Source organism: Xenopus laevis, chromosome 4S (genome assembly GCF_017654675.1).
Source record: "Xenopus laevis strain J_2021 chromosome 4S, Xenopus_laevis_v10.1, whole genome shotgun sequence".
NCBI lineage: Eukaryota > Metazoa > Chordata > Amphibia > Anura > Pipidae > Xenopus > Xenopus laevis.
The window spans coordinates 24,009,336-24,028,178 of NC_054378.1; the positions used below are offsets into that span (position 1 = coordinate 24,009,336).

General features: G+C 44.7%; 1 protein-coding gene across 1 annotated transcript; it reads left to right on the forward strand.

The window, feature by feature from the left end:
• The first annotated feature begins 1,397 nt into the window (after positions 1-1,397).
• On the forward strand, positions 1,398-18,235 carry LOC108715072 (chymotrypsin B). Its single transcript, XM_018259918.2, has 7 exons — positions 1,398-1,775; positions 3,679-3,782; positions 5,452-5,531; positions 5,944-6,022; positions 6,160-6,340; positions 6,780-6,913; positions 18,000-18,235. The coding sequence occupies exons 1-7, from the start codon at positions 1,724-1,726 to the stop codon at positions 18,159-18,161; spliced, it is 792 nt and encodes a 263-aa protein (XP_018115407.1). The 5' UTR covers positions 1,398-1,723; the 3' UTR covers positions 18,162-18,235.
• Positions 18,236-18,843: the final 608 nt, after the last annotated feature.

The following is an 18,843-nucleotide window of genomic DNA, read 5'->3' on the forward strand; positions in this document are numbered from 1 at the left end:
GTTATTGCCTCAGATTTCATTTTATATTCCATAGCCTCTATGAACTTGATAGAGTAACTAGTTGAGCACTCAATAGTAAAAAATATAAGTGTAATTTTAACTATTAAGTGTTATACAAATGAGCATTTGCAATGTAATTACTCTTGAAGGTGAATTTGAAATACTTACATAGTAACATATATATTTACTACTGTCTGTATAACAATATGTTACAGACTTTTTAAAATGCAAGGCTGCAGATTTAGAAGAGGATCCACTACTAACCTGCTGCTAACCTCCTGTATAGTATGGGGCACCCTCCCAAGTTTCTTGTTACTAGGCATTTTATTGTCAAGCATATCTGAGATCATCACACAATATCTCAAAAGTCATATATTTGAGATCATCACAATGTATGTTTGTTTTTAGTGATAGTTTGGTTTGAATAATACAAGAAAGGGAGTTACGTTTAGTTATAAAAAACATTTTTCAGTTAGAGCTGTGACATTGTGGAATTCTCTTCCCTGAATCAGTAGGGATTGGGTGAGAGAGAGAGAGAGAAAGTTGATCCAGGGACTATCCTAAATGCTATTTTCAGACTACTTCCAGAAAGAAAATATTTTAGCAAATTGGTAATGGCTTTAGATTGCCTCTCGTCTGCTTCATTTCGATTAATTTGGAGTCAGTAGTTAGGCAGGTTTCATTTATTTAAAACAGAATATTACATTTAAATAAAATATATTGTAATTATTACATGATTTTATCCGAGTAACTGTCCATGCTTGACTTGTGAATGTTTGTTAGTGACTGTTAGTGAATGTATTTTAATTAAAAGAATCAAATTTTACCCATGCTAAATTAAAAGGTGTGGAATAACATCTGAAATGTGCACTGCTGATTTATTTAAACGTCATGTGTTGTAAAGAAATATTGATCCAAAATGTGACCTTAAAGGAAAACTATACCCCCCAAACAATGTAGGTCTCTATTAAAAGATACTGAGTAAAACAGCTCATGTGTAAAACCCTGCTTCATGTAAATGAACCATTATCATAATAATATACTTTTCTAGTAGTATGTGCCATTGGGTAATCATAAATAGAAAATTGCCATTTTAAAAAATAAGGGCCGCCCCCTGAGATTGTAAGATTCACTGTGCACACATACAAACCACATGTAAGGTCACATGAGCCAATTAACAGACAGAGTTCTGCCTTTTGCTTCCTCACTTCTTCCTGTTACAGTTAGTGTTGTAGTATTTCTGGTCAGGTGATCTCTGAGGCAGCACAGATAGAGTCACGAAATGGTGGTTCAAGGCAAGAGATGTAAAAGGGCAATATTTATGTAAATATATATTCCAGTTTGGTAAGATTCTTTAATATGTCATTCAATTTGATATAAACTATCTGTTGCTTAAGTATTCATTTTGGGGATATAGTTTTCCTTTAAGGGTAATGACAAGTTAACAAAAGTAAACATTAATGTGTGAGTGTGCAACATATGTCATTCTATTTATTCCCCAGTCATATTTTTGCTTGTTAGTATCTGCTTTTTACCATCAGCAAATGTTATAAATAAACAAAACATCTATAGAAAACCTTGATAAAATCAGTATCTTAGTTGCAAAAGTTTTTTTCTTTCCTTCACCTATCATCCAGTCAAATGGCTCAGAATTCTATTTTTTTCTACTCTTTCAGTAGTATATAAGTGTCTCGCCAGAGAATAAAAGTTATCCACTTCAATTATGGCTTTCCTTTGGCTTGTATCGTGCCTGGCTTTAGCCACCACAGTTTATGGTAAGCACATTGTTTAACATGACACACTGTTCTAAAGGGGACAGTATTCGCGAACTTTTTTTCCGACGTTCGCTACATCCCTATCCAAGGCGTCCAGATTTTGGTGTAAACATTATATTTATCTGTAGAAATACTCAACAGTCTCTCATTCACCATAATCCAGTTCATTTTGAGTCTGAACAGAATTATAGGAATTGAACATTTTTTCCAGGAGGTAGCAATAGTCTGTTTCGCTGCCGTAAAGATAAATTGTATGAGTTTGCACTGATATTTGTTCGGGACTGGAATAGTCGTATTAAGTAATACCATCATAGGATCTTTTCGAAGTCTGATTCCCATAATTGAATCAATTAACGTAAATATTCTGGACCAAAATCTGAACGCCTGTCTGCATTGCCACCAAATATGTAGCATAGAGCCGTCCATGCCGCAGTTACGAAAGCAGAGTGGGCTGGACGTGGGATAAAATTTATGTAATTTCATGGGAACCATATACCATCCAGATATTACCTTATACAATATTTCTTGAGCCAAAATATTTATCGAAATCTTAGCCGTATTCGTCCAAGTTTGTTGCCATGTAGATTCACCTACTATAGTGCCCAATCCTCTTTCCCATTGCTTAGAGTAAGATGGAAGGGAAGAAATCGCGGAATTCAAAATTTCTTTATACAGGATGGATATTATTCCTCCACTACAAGGGAATTTAACACACATTTGTTCCCAGGCAGAAGAGGTCAAAGTATTAGTACATCCTTTAATCACTATATGAAGAAAATGTTGTAATTGGATATACCGAAAACATTCTGATGACGGGGGACTATTCTGCTCAACTATAGTAGACCATTTCTTAAGGCCTTGCAAGCCAAGAAAATGAGCAACATACAATATATTGTGGGATTTCCACCAACAAAAGTCCCTGTCCTGTAGCCCTGGTTCAAAAATAGGATTACCAAATACAGGCATAGCTGGGCAATGAGGAGACATCAAAGGTGTTTTTTGTATGGTTTGATCCCAAACTGATAGTGCCATTTTGAACACGGGAGTGGAAGCAGTAGGTCTTTCCTGCTATCCACGGCAACACAGCAGGATTTATTGGTTTCGAACACTCTATTTCAATTTGAGCCCATAGGGGGAGATTGGGTCTATAAAAGTGGATTATCGGCATAATTTCGCAGCCTGGTAATAGTAAAGTAGGTTGGGAACATTCAGGCCGCCTTTATTTCTGGGTAGTATCATTGTTTTCTGGGATAGTCTTGCTTTTTTACCCCCCCAAATAAATGTCATAAATTTTGATTGCATTTTATTTAAATGAGTCCGCGCTATTTCTATCGGTAAGACTCGGAAAAAATACAATATTTTAGGCAACAGAACCATCTTAATTGCATTTATCCTACCGAACCAGGATATATGCAGTTTCGACCACGCCCTGAGCGACTTCTCAATTTCCGCCCATAGCCGTGGGTAGTTGGCTTGGTATAGACCTTCAAGAGTAGGAGTTATTTCTACCCCCAGATAATGTAAGCAATTATCTCTCCATTGCAAGTCAAAATTAATTTGAATCAATTTTTTCTGAGATTGGGAAATGTTTAGAGATAAGGCTTCAGATTTCGTAGGGTTAATCTTCAGCCCAGATATGAGCCCAAATTGAGAAAGGTTATTAAACAAGTGTGGTAAAGATGTAAGCGGTTTTGTTAGGGGACAGTATTCTAATTTGTCTTGTTATTGCTAATAAGGAGAGAGAGATTACATTTTTATGGATGAGAAATTGTAATCCAGCCCTAAACGTAAGGGCTGCATCACTGTATAATTGACCTACTGTTAGTTATATACTGTATGTGTATATCAAATATTTTCATATTTCTTATATATTGGGACTAATATAAGTTACTGATTCCTCCAGGATGTGGCCAACCTGAAATCTCCCCAGTAGTGACAGGTTATGCCAGGATTGTTAATGGTGAGGAAGCAGTTCCAGATTCCTGGCCTTGGCAAGTCTCCCTGCAGGTAATATCACTGTCTGCACCATCAAATAGATCTGTTAGTGTGGAGTAACCACTAGTAAGTTAATTACCTGTTTTGTTACACTCCATATTTTTGTTGTGTAAAATAAAATATATTTGTGCAGATGATAAGAAATCTAATAATTGTACTGTGTGTTAAGTATTTAACATACTACCAAGGGACTAAACTCTAAAGTATGAAAATACACTGTCTATACAATCAGTGTCGGACTGGGACACCAGGGGCCCACCCAAAAACCTTAGACCAGGGGCTCGCTCTCAGAACTAATATTCTTCATCTCCTCATTTAACCTCTATTCTCCATTCTGTTTTCTTTACATACTATAATCAATTATTCTATCTATTTTATTCCATCTTTGTTCTCATAGAAATATGGAATGGCCATGAAATAGGCCACAAGTTTAGCAGCTGAGGGCCCACTGACACCTGGGCCCACCGGGAGTTTTCCTGGTATCCAGTCCGACACTATATACAATAATATGCATCATATTGCTTAATAATTTTAAAGACTATGTATTGTTTATATGTTTTCCTTTCTTTTACACAAGAGGGGGGGGGCTGTCAATATGTATCTTGACAGTTCCTAAGCTCTGCAAATGCTAAGCACATAAGAGTAACACATCTGGGTCTTTTTTTTTTTGTTGCAAAAGTAATCTCAGATCCACTTTCTAAGGCTGAACATGGAACCCCTCAGTCGGTTCTTCCAGTTCCTAAGAATGTCTCTGCCACATGGTTTAAAAGCTATGGCACTATATTATTGTACATGGGTTAGATGAGTGAAAAACAGCAAATTTAGTTTACTACTACTATCCAAATTTATCTCTGCAAGCCCCTTTAGAACAACCCCATTTGTCAACAGTTTCATACTTACATGGTTTTAAGGTCACTATAGGACCTAGTAGCTTTACACAAATAAGCTTATTTATAGAAACAAAAACTCTCTTGTTGTTATTAGAAACACCTAGGGACTCCACGAAGCGATGCGGAGCTGCGGAGCACGGCGACAACAAGTTGGAGGCACTGAATATAATGGGAGTGAAAGAAACATCTCAGGTACAAACTACATTTATCCGACACGACTGTTTGATGTGAACTCTGCACACTGCGTCTTCATCCGAAAGTCGTGTTCAGTGCAGTTTGTACCTGCAATGTTTCTTTCACTCCCATTATATTTGGCACTTCCAATTTGTCGCATCTGTTTTGTTGTCGCGCTACACAGCGCATCCAATTGCTTCATGGAGTTCAGCCCTTATTGTCTGAATTAACTGATGACATTAAAAACATTAAGTAAGGGCTTTACAAATATATGGCATTTTTACTGAATTTTTACCATGCAGAAAAGTGCAGATGAAACAATAACTTTACAAAGCTTTACAAATTAGGGAAATTATTTGAAGTGGTAATACATTGAAGCAATGGTTTGTATTTTCAACATGCAAAAACTATAAATATACCCCAAAGGCCCAAATTTAAAAAGGGAAGTGGGGAACAAAATTTAAAATGAGAGGAATGGATAAAACAAAATGTTGCGCATAGTGGTTAGGAAAATAGAAGAGATGAAAAGAAGAGAGATGTACATCAGGAGAAGAGAGCGGAAGAAGGAAGAGGTACAGGGAGTATTCTAAATAATATTATTGTGTTGTTATTTACAGGATTCTACAGGATGGCACTTTTGTGGTGGTTCCCTTATTAACAATGAGTGGGTTGTAACTGCTGCTCACTGCGGTGTTGGGTAAGTTTTAGTACTTCTCTCTGTAAAAATAAGTAAGGAAAACAATGTAATCTCTTATACAAATACATTTTGTACACTAAATGAGATTAAAGTGATTCTCTCATACTAAAACATTCACTTTTGCATTTTCTTCTCTATAGTTCAGCAGTTTTCTGATACAAAATATATCTAGTTCCAACTATCGAAGAGTTGTTTCCAAGCTTTATGGCTGTCATTTTCTCATTAATACTGTCAAAAGACTTTATGTAAATAATACATTTATCTCAAAGTTCTATTATAACAGTGGTTCATGACATACAGGCTGGCAGTTGAAAATAATTGACCACATTACCTTATACAGACATTTACGAGAAATGTAGCAGAACACTTTTGGAACAAGTAATGCTTATAGTTTCTATGCTATTTCTAACAGGACCAGAGATAAAGTGGTTCTTGGAGAGCATGACCGTGGCTCAAATGTTGAAAACATCCAGTCTCTTGCTGTTGCCAAGGTATACTCAGTTTTCAGTTATACACATGAATATTCAAGGCACCTAATACCTAAACAGCAAAGTTTCATATATAAATCATCAATAAATGTTTTTAGAATAGATTTTTTAAATTAAATAAGCTTTTTTTTTGGCAACAGGTATTTACTCACCCACAGTGGAATTCCAACACAATCAACAATGATATTTCCCTAATTAAACTGGCCACTCCAGCTGTCTTTAGCTCAACTGTGTCTCCAGTTTGTCTGGCTAATATTGGAGAAGATTATGTTGGTGGACGCATTTGTGTCACTAGTGGATGGGGAAAGACCAGATACAATGGTGAGATCCAAAGGCTAAATCCATATTATTTTATGGTGGTCTTGGAGGGGTGGTATTTGGTAACAGTTTAACAGATTAATAGAGAACTAAGCATGATTGTTTAAATTCTCTCCTTTATGAATAGTGTGTTATGTTATTAAGATATCAACATACCTTATCAAATATCATTGATCCATGCTTTTGCTGACTGAACAAGCAATATGAGATTAGGGTTAACCAATATGAAAATGGAAATCGGGACATTAAGGGGCATGTTTATCAAAAGACTGAAACTCAAATTTAGCATAGCACATCAGACAAAAATGTCAAAGCTTAATTCACAGAATTCTAAATAATCAAAGGTTGAAGTGCAGTTAAATATATATAAATCTATCTTAGATCTCGGGTATGCTGTTGGAATACAGCCATGATAACAATTGCTTTTGGTTTCTTTTTACAGCATTTACAACTCCAAACCAACTGCAGCAAACGGCTCTGCCTCTGCTGACAAATGATCAATGCAAGAGCCACTGGGGAAATAATATCACTGGCACAATGATCTGTGCTGGTGCTGCTGGCTCCTCCTCCTGCATGGTTTGTATATTTACCATTTATCTGTAATGGAAAATGGAGAACTTACCCCACGGGACATCCAAGATGGCGACCTCCTGCTCCACCATGCGGTTCTTCCTGGTCGTAATATGACCGCGTCTGAAACGTGTCGCCCCAGGATTGGTCGCCGGCGACGGAATGGACGCCGGCGTCAGAATGTGCGTCGGCGTCAGGACGCCAACGTGAGGACGCCGGCGTCGGCGTCATGACGTCACCGCGTCAAGTTTTGCCGCCAACTTTGGACTATTTATTCCTAATTGCCCTTTTCATCCTTGCCCAATTATAGGTCTATCTTGTATAGTTCCTGGGTGTGATTTACTGCTTTTCTGATTATCCGTGTACCGACTTCTTGCCTGTTTTACGACTCTGATCCTTGCTGCCTGTATTTGACCATTTGCCTGTTTACGACTATTCTCTTGATAAATCCTCTTGTACCGCGAACTTGGTGTTACTGCCTCCTCCTTGGTCCACACTACAACAGAGCCTTCGGGCCCTGACAGTATAATTGGGCCATGGACCCCTCTGAGGAGCCTCAAGTTCCAACTGATGTCGGCAGAGCCGTTCGTGGATTGGCTTCCCGCATGCACTCATATGAAGCCCAGCAAACCCACTTCGGCCAGGCACTTGAAGCAATCCTGGAGAAACTGTCTGCTTTATCTCCTGTGGCTCCAGTTCCTATGCCAGTTCCTGCAACTCCGCTCCAGGTTTCCGAGCCTCGCATCCCTGCACCTCCTCTTTACAGCGGTGATCCGGAATCATGCCGTGGTTTCATCAACCAGTGTGAGATCCAATTCACCCTGCTTCCAGGTCAGTTTGTCTCGGAGCGAGCAAAAGTGGGCTATATTATCACCCGCCTGCAAGGGAAAGCTCTGGAGTGGGCTTCTCCTCTTTGGGAGAAGGAGGATCCGGTAATCGACGATGCCAGGGCCTTCATCCGGGACCTTCGCACAGTGTTCGATGCTCCTGGTCGGGCTATTTCTGCCTCGGCTCGTTTATTCCAGCTGCAGCAAGGGACTGTCAGGGAGCCGGGAGCCCCCCTCTGGGGAGTAGTCCGGATCTAGGAGGAAGCCCCTCAGGAGGGATCAGGGTCGTGGTATCCAGGGGTAAGACAAGAGAATAATCAAAGTTCAAGCACAGGTCAATGGCAGGCAGAGTATCAGCGAAGTCCAGGTCCAGGCAAGGGGTCACAACAAGGAATCAGGCAGATATAAGCAGGGAAAACAGCAAGGGAACCCAGGAAACTCTCAGGGAACAGAATCCTATTTTCGGGCGCCATCTTGGCGCCTCAGGCGTCCTTTTATATTTGAATTTGGCGCCCTTGCGCCAGCGTCAGCGCGCCTGCGACCGTCGCGCCGCGCTGACGTCACGGCGCCGGCGTCGGAACCCACGTGGGTTGCCTGGGCGCCGCCATCTTGGAATCTTCACCGCCGGGAGCGGACGCGACTCCTCGCGCTCCCGGCGGTCTTGACAGTACCCCCCCCCCTCACGGGGGGCCTCAGGACCACCGGGACTTGGTTTCTGGGGAAACTTGGAGTGGAAGTCTCTTACCAAACGAGGAGCATGCACATCGCGGTGTCCCTCCCAAGAGCATTCTTCGGGGCCAAAGCCCTTCCAATGGATGAGGTATTGAAGGGACCCTCTGGAGATTCTGGAATCAAGGATTCTCTCCACCTCGAATTCTTGTTGACCCTCCACAGAGACGGCAGGAGGAGGAGATTGGACAACAGAGAAACGGTTAGAGATGGTGGGCTTCACCAGGGAGACGTGGAACACGTTGGGGATTCTCATCTCTGGTGGGAGTTGAAGTCTGATGGCTACAGGGTTAATTATCTCCAAGATGGGGAACGGACCCAGGAACTTCGGACCCAACTTGGGAGATGGCACCTTCAAGCGAATATTCCTGGAAGAGAGCCAGACACTATCACCCACCTTGTAGGGAGGAGAGGGCCTTCTACGGCGATCCGCGAAAGTATTGTGGACTAGAGCACTCTTCTCCAGATTAGACTTGGTTGCAGCCCAAATAGCAAGCATATGGGCTGCCAGATCATCTGCAGCCGGGACGTCCGACAACACGAAATCCTGAGGAAAGGCTTGAGGGTGCTGTCCATACACCACCATAAACGGAGACCTTCCTGTGGAGGAATGACATGCATTATTATGAGCAAACTCCGCCCACGGGAGGAGGTCAGCCCAATCGTCCTGGCAAAGAGACACGTGGTTCCTCAGGAACTGTTCTAAGGCTTGGTTCACACGTTCAGCTGCCCCATTCGTCTGCGGGTGGTAGGCAGACGAAAATTGAAGTGTTATTCCCAAGTCTTTACATAGGGAACGCCAGAACTTGGCGGTAAACTGGGTGCCTCTGTCGGAGACGATCTCCACCGGGAAACCATGCAGGCGGAAGATGTACTTAATAAAGAGTTGGGATAATTCCACCGCAGAGGGTAACTTCTTCAAAGGGATGAAATGGGCCATCTTGCTGAAGCGGTCAATAACAACCCAGATCACAGTATTCCCACCGGAGGGAGGAAGTTCGACAATAAAGTCCATAGAGAGGTGCGTCCATGGATGAGAGGGTACCGGCAAAGGCTGTAACAACCCGCTGGGGCGGGAATGGCTAGGCTTAGAAGTGGCGCAGACATTACAAGCAGCCACAAAGTCCTTTACATCCTTGCGGATATCAGGCCACCAGACTAGGCGCCTCAAGAGTTCAAGGGTCTTGGCCGGACCAGGATGTCCAGCTTGCCTGGAGCAGTGGGTTTGTTGCAGGATGGCCAGGCGAAGTTCTGGAGGGACGAAGGCCATGCCAATCGGAGTATCTTGAGGAGCCGAGGACTGCCCAGCCAGAATCTGGTCGGCAAATTGGGGATACAGAGAGGCAATGATCTTGACTGGTAGAATGATTGGTTCCTGTCTCTCAGGGTCACGGTCCACCGGAGTGAAGCTACGAGACAAGGCGTCGGCCTTCAGATTCTTGGAACCTGGGCGATAAGTCAAAACAAAGTTAAATCGGGAAAAGAAAAGGGCCCACCTGGCTTGTCTGGGATTTAGCCTCTTGAGGGACTGTATGAACTCCAGATTCTTGTGATCAGTGAAAATCTGGACAGGAATTTCAGAACCCTCCAGGAGGTGACGCCATTCTTCAAGGGCAAGCTTGACTGCCAAGAGTTCTCGATTTCCGACATCATAGTTCTGCTCTGCGGATGAGAACTTCTTGGAGAAAAACGCACAGGGGTGCAATTTTCCATCAGTGGAGTGTCTCTGAGACAGGATAGCTCCGGCTCCGACTTCAGAAGCATCAACTTCGATGCAGAAGGGTAGTGCAGGATTGGGATGTCGAAGAACAGGAGCGGACGTGAAGGCCTCTTTCAAGGACTGAAAGGCTTCTATGGCAGATGGAGGCCACAGACTGGGTTTACCCCCTTTCCGGATGAGGGCCAGGATAGGTGCAATGCGGGAAGAGAACCCCCGGATGAACTGTCGATAATAATTAGCAAATCCGATGAATCTCTGGATTGCTTTGGTACTCAGTGGGAGAGGCCACTCCTGGATGGCCGACACTTTCACGGGGTCCATCTCAAATCCCTCTGGAGAGATAATGTATCCTAGGAAGGGGATCTTGGATACCTCGAAAACACACTTCTCCAACTTGGCGAAGAGAGAGTTCTTCCTCAGACGAGAGAGTACCTCCTTCACCTGGGAGCGATGACTTTCAAGGTCCTTGGAAAAGATCAGGATGTCGTCCAAGTATACGACTACGAACCTTCCTAGGAGATCTCGGAACACATCATTAACAAACTCCTGGAAGACGGCAGGGGCATTGCATAGGCCGAAGGGCATAACGAGATATTCATAGTGCCCATCCCGAGTGTTGAATGCCGTCTTCCATTCGTCACCCTCCCGGATGCGAATGAGGTTGTAGGCCCCCCGGAGATCCAACTTGGAGAAAATCTTTGCCCCTTTCAGCTGGTCAAAGAGCTCGGCAATCAGGGGCAGAGGGTATCTGTTTTCACGGTGATCTTATTCAGACCCCGATAGTCTATACAAGGCCGAAGGCCTCCGTCCTTCTTCTCCACGAAGAAGAACCCAGCCCCTGCAGGAGAGGTAGAAGGGCGGATAAACCCCCGCTGGAGATTTTCTTGGATGTACTCCTTCATAGCGGTAGTCTCTGCAGGAGAGAGAGGGTAGGTGCGCCCTCTGGGGGCATAGCTCCTGGCAGGAGTTCAACCGGACAGTCGTAGGAGCGATGTGGGGGAAGGAACTCTGCAGACTTTTTACAAAACACATCGGAAAATCCCTTGTAAGTGGAGGGCAAAGTCTTTAGTTCCGCAGTGGAGACATTCACCTTCTCAAGGGGTCTTGGCGGAAGGCAATGTTGCAGGCAAAATAAACTCCAACGAGAGATCTGCCCAGTGGACCAGTCTATGGTGGGGTTGTGCAGACGTAACCACGGAAGACCCAATATTACTGGAGTAGAAGGGCAGGGAATGATGAAGAAAGAAAGTTTTTCTTGATGCAGCGCCCCAACTTGTACAGATAGTTCCGCCGTGAACATTGTGACGAATTCAAACTCCAGGGGTTTGTCATCTATGGCGGTAATTCGCAGGGGTGAAGACAATGGAAGCAGGGGAATCTTCATGCGTTCGGCAAAGAAGGCGTCCATGAAATTGCCATCTGCTCCGGAGTCAAGGAAGGCCCTTTCGAAGACAGACTTACTTGCCAGGTGAATCTGCAAAGGAAGGAGAAGTCTGCGTGAATTTTCTTGATACTTCTCCTGAGGCCTTCGAGTGATGCCCCCTACATGAGAAACCTGAGACATACCTCGGGGTACAAAACTCTTGGCTTTGGCAGGACAGGTGTTGGCAAAATGGGAATGCCCACCACAGTACAAACAGAGACCTGCCATACGTCTTCGGAGTCTTTCCTGCTCGGAGAGGCGAGCCTTTCCTACTTGCATAGGTTCCTCCAGGGGAGACGTGGACACATGAGTCACAGGGACAGTGGGTGCTTGTAGAATCGGCCTTTGAAAGCGAGGGGCCAACATGGGAGAAAATCGTCTGCTGCGCTCTCTCTCCACCTGGTGTTCTCTGAGACGGATGTCCACCTTAATAGATAGAGCAATCAGTCCTTCCAGGGTGTCAGGAGTCTCTCTGGAGACGAGATCATCTTTGATGCGGATGGATAGGCCTTGGTAGTATACGGCCTTGTAAGCGTCATCACACCAGGAAGTCTCCGCCATCAGTGTTCGGAAGTCTATAGCGTACTCATTGACACTGCGGCTTCCCTGCCGGAGCTGCAAGAGACGGGCAGGGGCGTTCGTAACCCGACCTGGAGCATCAAAGACTGTGCGAAAAGCTTGGAGAAAGTCTTTAACATCATAAGTCACCGGGGAATTCTTCTCCCAAAGAGACGTTGCCCACTCCAGTGGCTTGCCTTCAATCGAGACATCACATAACCCACCTTGGAACGCTCACTTGGAAACTGTGTGGGTTGGAACTCAAATTGAATTTGGCATTGTGTGGCAAATCCCCTGCAGGCTTGTGGGTCCCCACTGAAGCGAGGGGGAGGTGGAATGCGAGGCTCACCTGTCGGGTAGCTTGCGTTCGTAGAGGCTGCCGCCATGGGGGAATCTCCAGTAAGTGGAGCAGCGGAGGGCGTAGAAGGCACTTGAGCTAGCAGGACATCGAGTGCTTGCCCAATGCGAACCTGCTGGTTTTCGTAGTCCTCCATGCGGGATGCCAGTCCGCGGAGCGCTCGTCCGACATGAGGTGTGGCTTCCTCAGAAGGATCCATGGCCCGAAAATAATGTCAGGGAGCCGGGAGCCACCCTCTGGGGAGTAGTCCGGATCTAGGAGGAAGCCCCTCAGGAGGGATCAGGGTCGTGGTATCCAGGGGTAAGACAAGAGAATAATCAAAGTTCAAGCACAGGTCAATGGCAGGCAGAGTATCAGCGAAGTCCAGGTCCAGGCAAGGGGTCACAACAAGGAATCAGGCAGATATAAGCAGGGAAAACAGCAAGGGAACCCAGGAAACTCTCAGGGAACAGAATCCTATTTTCGGGCGCCATCTTGGCGCCTCAGGCGTCCTTTTATATTTGAATTTGGCGCCCTTGCGCCAGCGTCAGCGCGCCTGCGACCGTCGCGCCGCGCTGACGTCACGGCGCCGGCGTCGGAACCCACGTGGGTTGCCTGGGCGCCGCCATCTTGGAATCTTCGCCGCCGGGAGCGGAAGCGACTCCTCGCGCTCCCGGCGGTCTTGACAGGGACTCGTTCAGTTCCCGAATATGCCATTGAGTTCCGAACTCTCGTGGCAGAAACTTCGTGGAATAATGATGGATACCATGCTGCCTTTTACAACGGTCTGGCGATGCGCATCAAGAATGATCTTGTATCTCGGGAGATTCCTCCTCGATGGGAGGACCTTGTTGCGTTGGCTGTGAAGGTTGACACCCGACAGAGGGAGTTCCAAGTCGAACTTGACAGGGAACGTGCTAGGAAGTTTTCCAGGTTCCAACCCACCCTGGCTCCACGCTTCCAAAGACCCCTACTCCCCAGTCCGGCTTCCAATCTTCTTCCTCCTCCTCCTGTGGCACCTGCTACTTCTTCTTTGCCATCTGAAGAACCAATGCAGATCGGACGGGCACGCCTTTCCGAACAGGAGAAGCTCCGGCGAAGGGCTGCTGGGTTATGCCTCTACTGTGGGGGAAAAGCCCACTTCGCCCAGGAATGCCCAGTGAAGCCGGGAAACTCCAAAACCTAGGTAAGCTTGGGGAGACTTACCTGGGTGGAATTTGTTCTCCTCCCCATTCTTCTGCTCAACGTTTTCTTCTTCCTGTTCAAATCCAGTTCGGCTCCAAGAAGATCTCTTCTCAGGCCTTCCTCGATTCTGGTGCTGCAGGCAACTTCATGGATCGTGCCTTTGCTGATAACCATGTCATTCCGCTTCAACCCTTGGCAACCCCTCTTCGAGTCCTGGCGATTGATGATCGTCCTCTTTCTTCTGCCATCATCTCGCAGTCTACTCAGGAACTTTCCTTCAAGGTGGGCCACTATGCATTTGGAAAGACTGTCTTTTCTTCTTATTGATTGCCCTTCAAACTCCTGTGGTCCTGGGACTGCCTTGGCTGTGTGTTCATAATCCGGTCATTGACTGGTCCTTCTTCACAAATTCCCGTTGGAGTCCATTTTGTGTACACAACTGTTTACCTGCTGTTCCTGTTGTCAAAGTTTCTTCAGTGTCTTCAAGTTCTTCTCTCCCTCCTGTGTACCAAGCCTTTTCCGATGTCTTTGATAAGAAGTCCGCTGAGACTCTCCCACCTCATCGTCCCTATGATTGTCCTATCGAACTTTTACCCGGCTCAATGCCTCCCGAGGCCGCACTTATCCGCTTTCTCCCTCCGAAACTTCTGCTATGAAGTCCTATATCCAGGAGAATCTTCAAAGAGGTTTTATTCGTCCTTCTACCTCCCCTGCTGGAGCAAGGTTCTTCTTTGTTGAAAAGAAAGACGGCAGTTTGCGGCCCTGCATTGACTACAGGGGGTTAAATAAAATCACCGTAAAGAACAGATATCCTCTTCCTCTCATCTCTGAACTTTTCGATCAGCTCAAGGGGCTAGTTTCTTTACTAAAGTTGGATCTACGTGGGGCCTACAATCTCATTCAGATCCGTGAGGGAGATGAATGGAAGACCGCTTTCAATACTCGTGATGGCCATTACGAGTATCTCGTCATGCCATTCGGTCTTGCAATGCTCCTGCGGTCTTCCAAGAATTAGTCAATGACATTTTTCGTGATCTCTTGGGACAGTGTAGTGGTCGTGTATTTAGACGACATTCTTATTTTTCCAAAAACCTTTTTGATCATCGTTGTCAAGTACGTGAAGTTCTTTCCAGGTTGAGGAAAAACAATCTCTTCGCCAAATTGGAAAAATGCACCTTCGAAGTTTCTTCCATTCCTTTTCTTGGCTACATCATTTCTCCTCAAGGTTTTAAGATGGATCCCGCCAAAGTTTTCTGCAATTTTGGATTGGCCTCTTCCTACCAGCGTTAAGGCAGTCCAGAGGTTTATTGGCTTCGCCAACTATTATAGACAATTTATCAAAAACTTTTCTTCCAAGATCCATCCAATTCTTGCCCTGATCCGTAAAGGGAGTAAACCTCAACTCTGGCCCCCTCTAGCTCTCGAAGCTTTCAAGACCCTTAAGGAAGCCTTTTCTTCTGCTCCTATTCTTCGACACCCTGAACCCCTACAACCCTTCTTCATTGAAGTCGATGCCTCCGATGTAGGAGCTGGAGCAGTTCTGTCTCAAAGATCTTCTTCTGATGGAAAACTCCACCCTTGTGCTTTTTTCTCCAAACAATTTTCTTCCCCTGAGCAGAACTACGATGTGGGCAATCGGAAGCTACTTGCCGTGAAGTTGGCCTTGGAAGAGTGGAGACATTTGCTTGAAGGTTCTTCTATTCCGGTGACAATCTTTACCGACCACAAGAACCTTGAGTTTATTCAATCCCTCAAGCGCCTCAATCCCCGGCAAGCCAGGTGGGCACTTTTCTTTTCTCGTTTTAATTTATTATCACCTTCGTCCTGGCTCCAGAAACAGGAAGGCTGACGCTCTGTCCAGAAACTTTGCTCCTGAAGATTCCTGTCCCGAAGATCCTGTACCCATTGTGCCCTCTACCAAGATTATTGCCGCCTTGTTTCCCTCCTGTGCCTCTCAGTTACTTTCTGCTCAGTCTTAGGCTCCTGTAGAGACCCCTCTTGGTGTTGCCTTTGTCCCTCCGGAATTTCATCATGACATTTTATCCCAAGCTCACAGTTCCAAACAGGCTGGTCATCCAGGGATTAAGAAGACAACCGAGCTCTTGTCTCGTTTGGTCTGGTGGCCGACCCTAAGGAAAGATGTCAAAGACTTTGTTTTGTCCTGTTCCACTTGTGCTGTTTCCAAGTCCGGACATTCCCCCCCCAAGGGTTTACTCTTGCCACTTCCCATTCCATCTCGACCTTGGACTCACTTGGCGATGGATTTCATTGTCGATCTCCCTGTTTCGTCTGGTCACACTGTCATCTGGGTGGTGATCGACAGATTCAGCAAAATGGCTCACTTCACGCCTCTTCGGAAATTGCCTTCTGCTCCTGAACTCTCTGAACTTTTCATCAAACATATATTTCGTCTCCATGGTTTTCCTACCGAGATTGTGTCTGATCGGGGTTTCCCAGTTTATTTCCAAGTTCTGGAGGTCTCTTTGCAAAGCTCTTAACATTTCTCTTCAATTTTCTTCTGCCTACCACCCACAGTCTAATGGAGCCGCTGAACGGGTCAATCAGGCCTTGGAACAGTTTCTTCGTTGTCATGTGTCCTTGTGCCAGGATGATTGGTCGGATCTTCTTCCCTGGGCGGAATTTGCCCACAACAACGCTCTGCATTCTTCTTCCCAGAAGTCTCCTTTCTTCTGTGTGTATGGTCTCAATCCTTTGGCGTTTTCTCAGGATCTTCTTCTTACCAATGTGCCTGCGGCCAATGACCAAGCTGCTCACATGTTGGCTATTTGGCATGCCACTGCGGCAACTTAGAGAAGAGTTCCCTGGTGCAGAAAAAGTTTGCTGACAAAAGAAGGATTTCTTCCCCTCCATACATTCCCGGTGATAAAGTTTTTCTTTCCACACGCAACATTCGTCTCAAGATTCCTACACCCAAGCTTGGTCCTAAATTCATCGGCCCCTTCCCTATCATCGAAATCATCAACCCTGTGGCTGTTCGTCTTCAACTTCCTCCTGAACTGCGGATACCCAATGTTTTTCATGTTTCCCTGCTTAAACCTGCTATGTCTTGTCCTTCTTCTTCTTCTTCTCCAGCTCCTGTTTTGGTTGACGATCATATGGAATTTGAAGTCAAAAGAATCTTGGACTCTCGTATTTCCAGGGGCATTCTTCAATATCTTATCGAGTGGAAGGGGTTCGGTCCTGAGGAGTGTTCTTGGGTGAGAAGCTCCGACGTACATGCACCTGTCCTGGTTCGTAAGTTCCACAGACTCTTTCCTTCTTCCCCTAGCCTCGGTGGTCCTGAGGCCCCCCCTAAGGAGGGGGGTACTGTAATGGAAAATGGAGAACTTACCCCACGGGACATCCAAGATGGCGACCTCCTGCTCCACCATGCGGTTCTTCCCGGTCGTAATATGACTGCGTCTGAAACGTGTCGCCCCAGGATTGGTCGCCGGCGACGGAATGGACGCCGGCGTCAGAATGTGCGTCGGCGTCAGGACGCCAACGTGAGGACGCCGGCGTCGGCGTCATGACGTCACCGCGTCAAGTTTTGGCGCCAACTTTGGACTATTTATTCCTAATTGCCCTTTTCATCCTTGCCCAATTATAGGTCTATCTTGTATAGTTCCTGGGTGTGATTTACTGCTTTTCTGATTATCCGTGTACCGACTTCTTGCCTGTTTTACGACTCTGATCCTTGCTGCCTGTATTTGACCATTTGCCTGTTTACGACTATTCTCTTGATAAATCCTTTTGTACCGCGAACTTGGTGTTACTGCCTCCTCCTTGGTCCACACTACAACAGAGCCTTCGGGCCCTGACATTATCTTAATACTAACTATTGTTACTTAGTGGCTAAGATCACACTAACTCTCCATACACTTTACGATAATATAACCGGATACCTCAGCTATTATTTCTCTTTATGCTATACCTATGCCATGCTACATCACTGATTGTTTTCACATAATTGTTTTCTTAATTAAATCCTCTTACCTTATTGTATTATAATACACAAAAGCCATGAATATCTTGTAAATGATATGCTTATAAACGGTGAGATCTGATGTCATTTCTGTCACATGACTCACTGAGGCCTTCGGCCTCGTGTTTTTATACGGTCATGAAACTCCTTGGTAACTTATAATATCCTTATATTTTACAAGAGGGGGTACTTTATTCACTATATAATGTATGTTGCAAAGTTTCTTCATGATCCTTATAGTTATAGTCTGTTTTCTATTATAGTCTGTTTTCTATTAAGTATTTCCAATAATTCAGTATCCTGATATTGTTTTCTTGTTCCCACCCAGGGTGATTCTGGTGGACCACTTGTATGCCAGGACAATGATTCATGGTCACTTGTTGGCATAATTTCCTGGGGAAGCAGCATGTGCTCAACAAGCACCCCAGCTGTATATGCCCGGGTCACAGTACTCCGTTCTTGGGTTGATGAGATTGTTGCCTCCAACTAATACACATTCCAATATGTGGAGAAATTTAATTGTGATGTTATCTGTCTAATATACTCGGAACTGGAATAAAGTATCAGTGGATAAATTGCTTGTCTTGAGTAATTCTGGCATTAAGGTTTTGCACTTCACTTGTTTTAATATTTTAACCACTGGTTTGCTTTAGAATTCTTTATATAAATATCAAACTACATAGACATAAACAAACAAATTATACATATTTGTGAATTGGTATTTTGTTTAAAACATCAGCAAGATGTTAAGAAAATTATAATTCAGAGTATATAATGGAAGGAAGCAACTTTCTTTCTCTGCTTTCCATAGTACTATACGTATATATTGCTGTGTATAGTAACATAGTAAGATAGGTTGAAAAAACACACATCCATCAAGTTCAACCTTTTAACTCTATTTTAACCTGCTAGTTGATCCAGAGGAAAACCCATTTGAAGCCTCTCCAATTTGCCACAGAGGGGGAAAAATTTCCTTCCTAGTCCCTAGTCAACTTGAGCTACCGTATATAATCGAGTATAAGCGGAATTTTTCAGCATCCAAAATGTGCTGAAAAAGTCTACCTCGGCTTATACTCGAGTCAGTGCCCAGTAGCTGAGATTGCAGTCACTTTTAATCATTCCTATACCAACAGTTCGCTTGGGGAGAGACTGCAATACCACACAGTGCCCTC

Excerpts from the sequence above, each read along its gene's own strand:
- LOC108715072 (XM_018259918.2), top strand. The coding sequence starts at position 1,724 with ATGGCTTTCCTTTGGCTTGTATCGTGCCTGGCTTTAGCCACCACAGTT. Across the intron at positions 1,776-3,678 it reads TTTAGCCACCACAGTTTATG|GATGTGGCCAACCTGAAATC; the intron begins GTAAGCACATTG and ends TGATTCCTCCAG. Across the intron at positions 6,914-17,999 it reads CTGGCTCCTCCTCCTGCATG|GGTGATTCTGGTGGACCACT; the intron begins GTTTGTATATTT and ends GTTCCCACCCAG.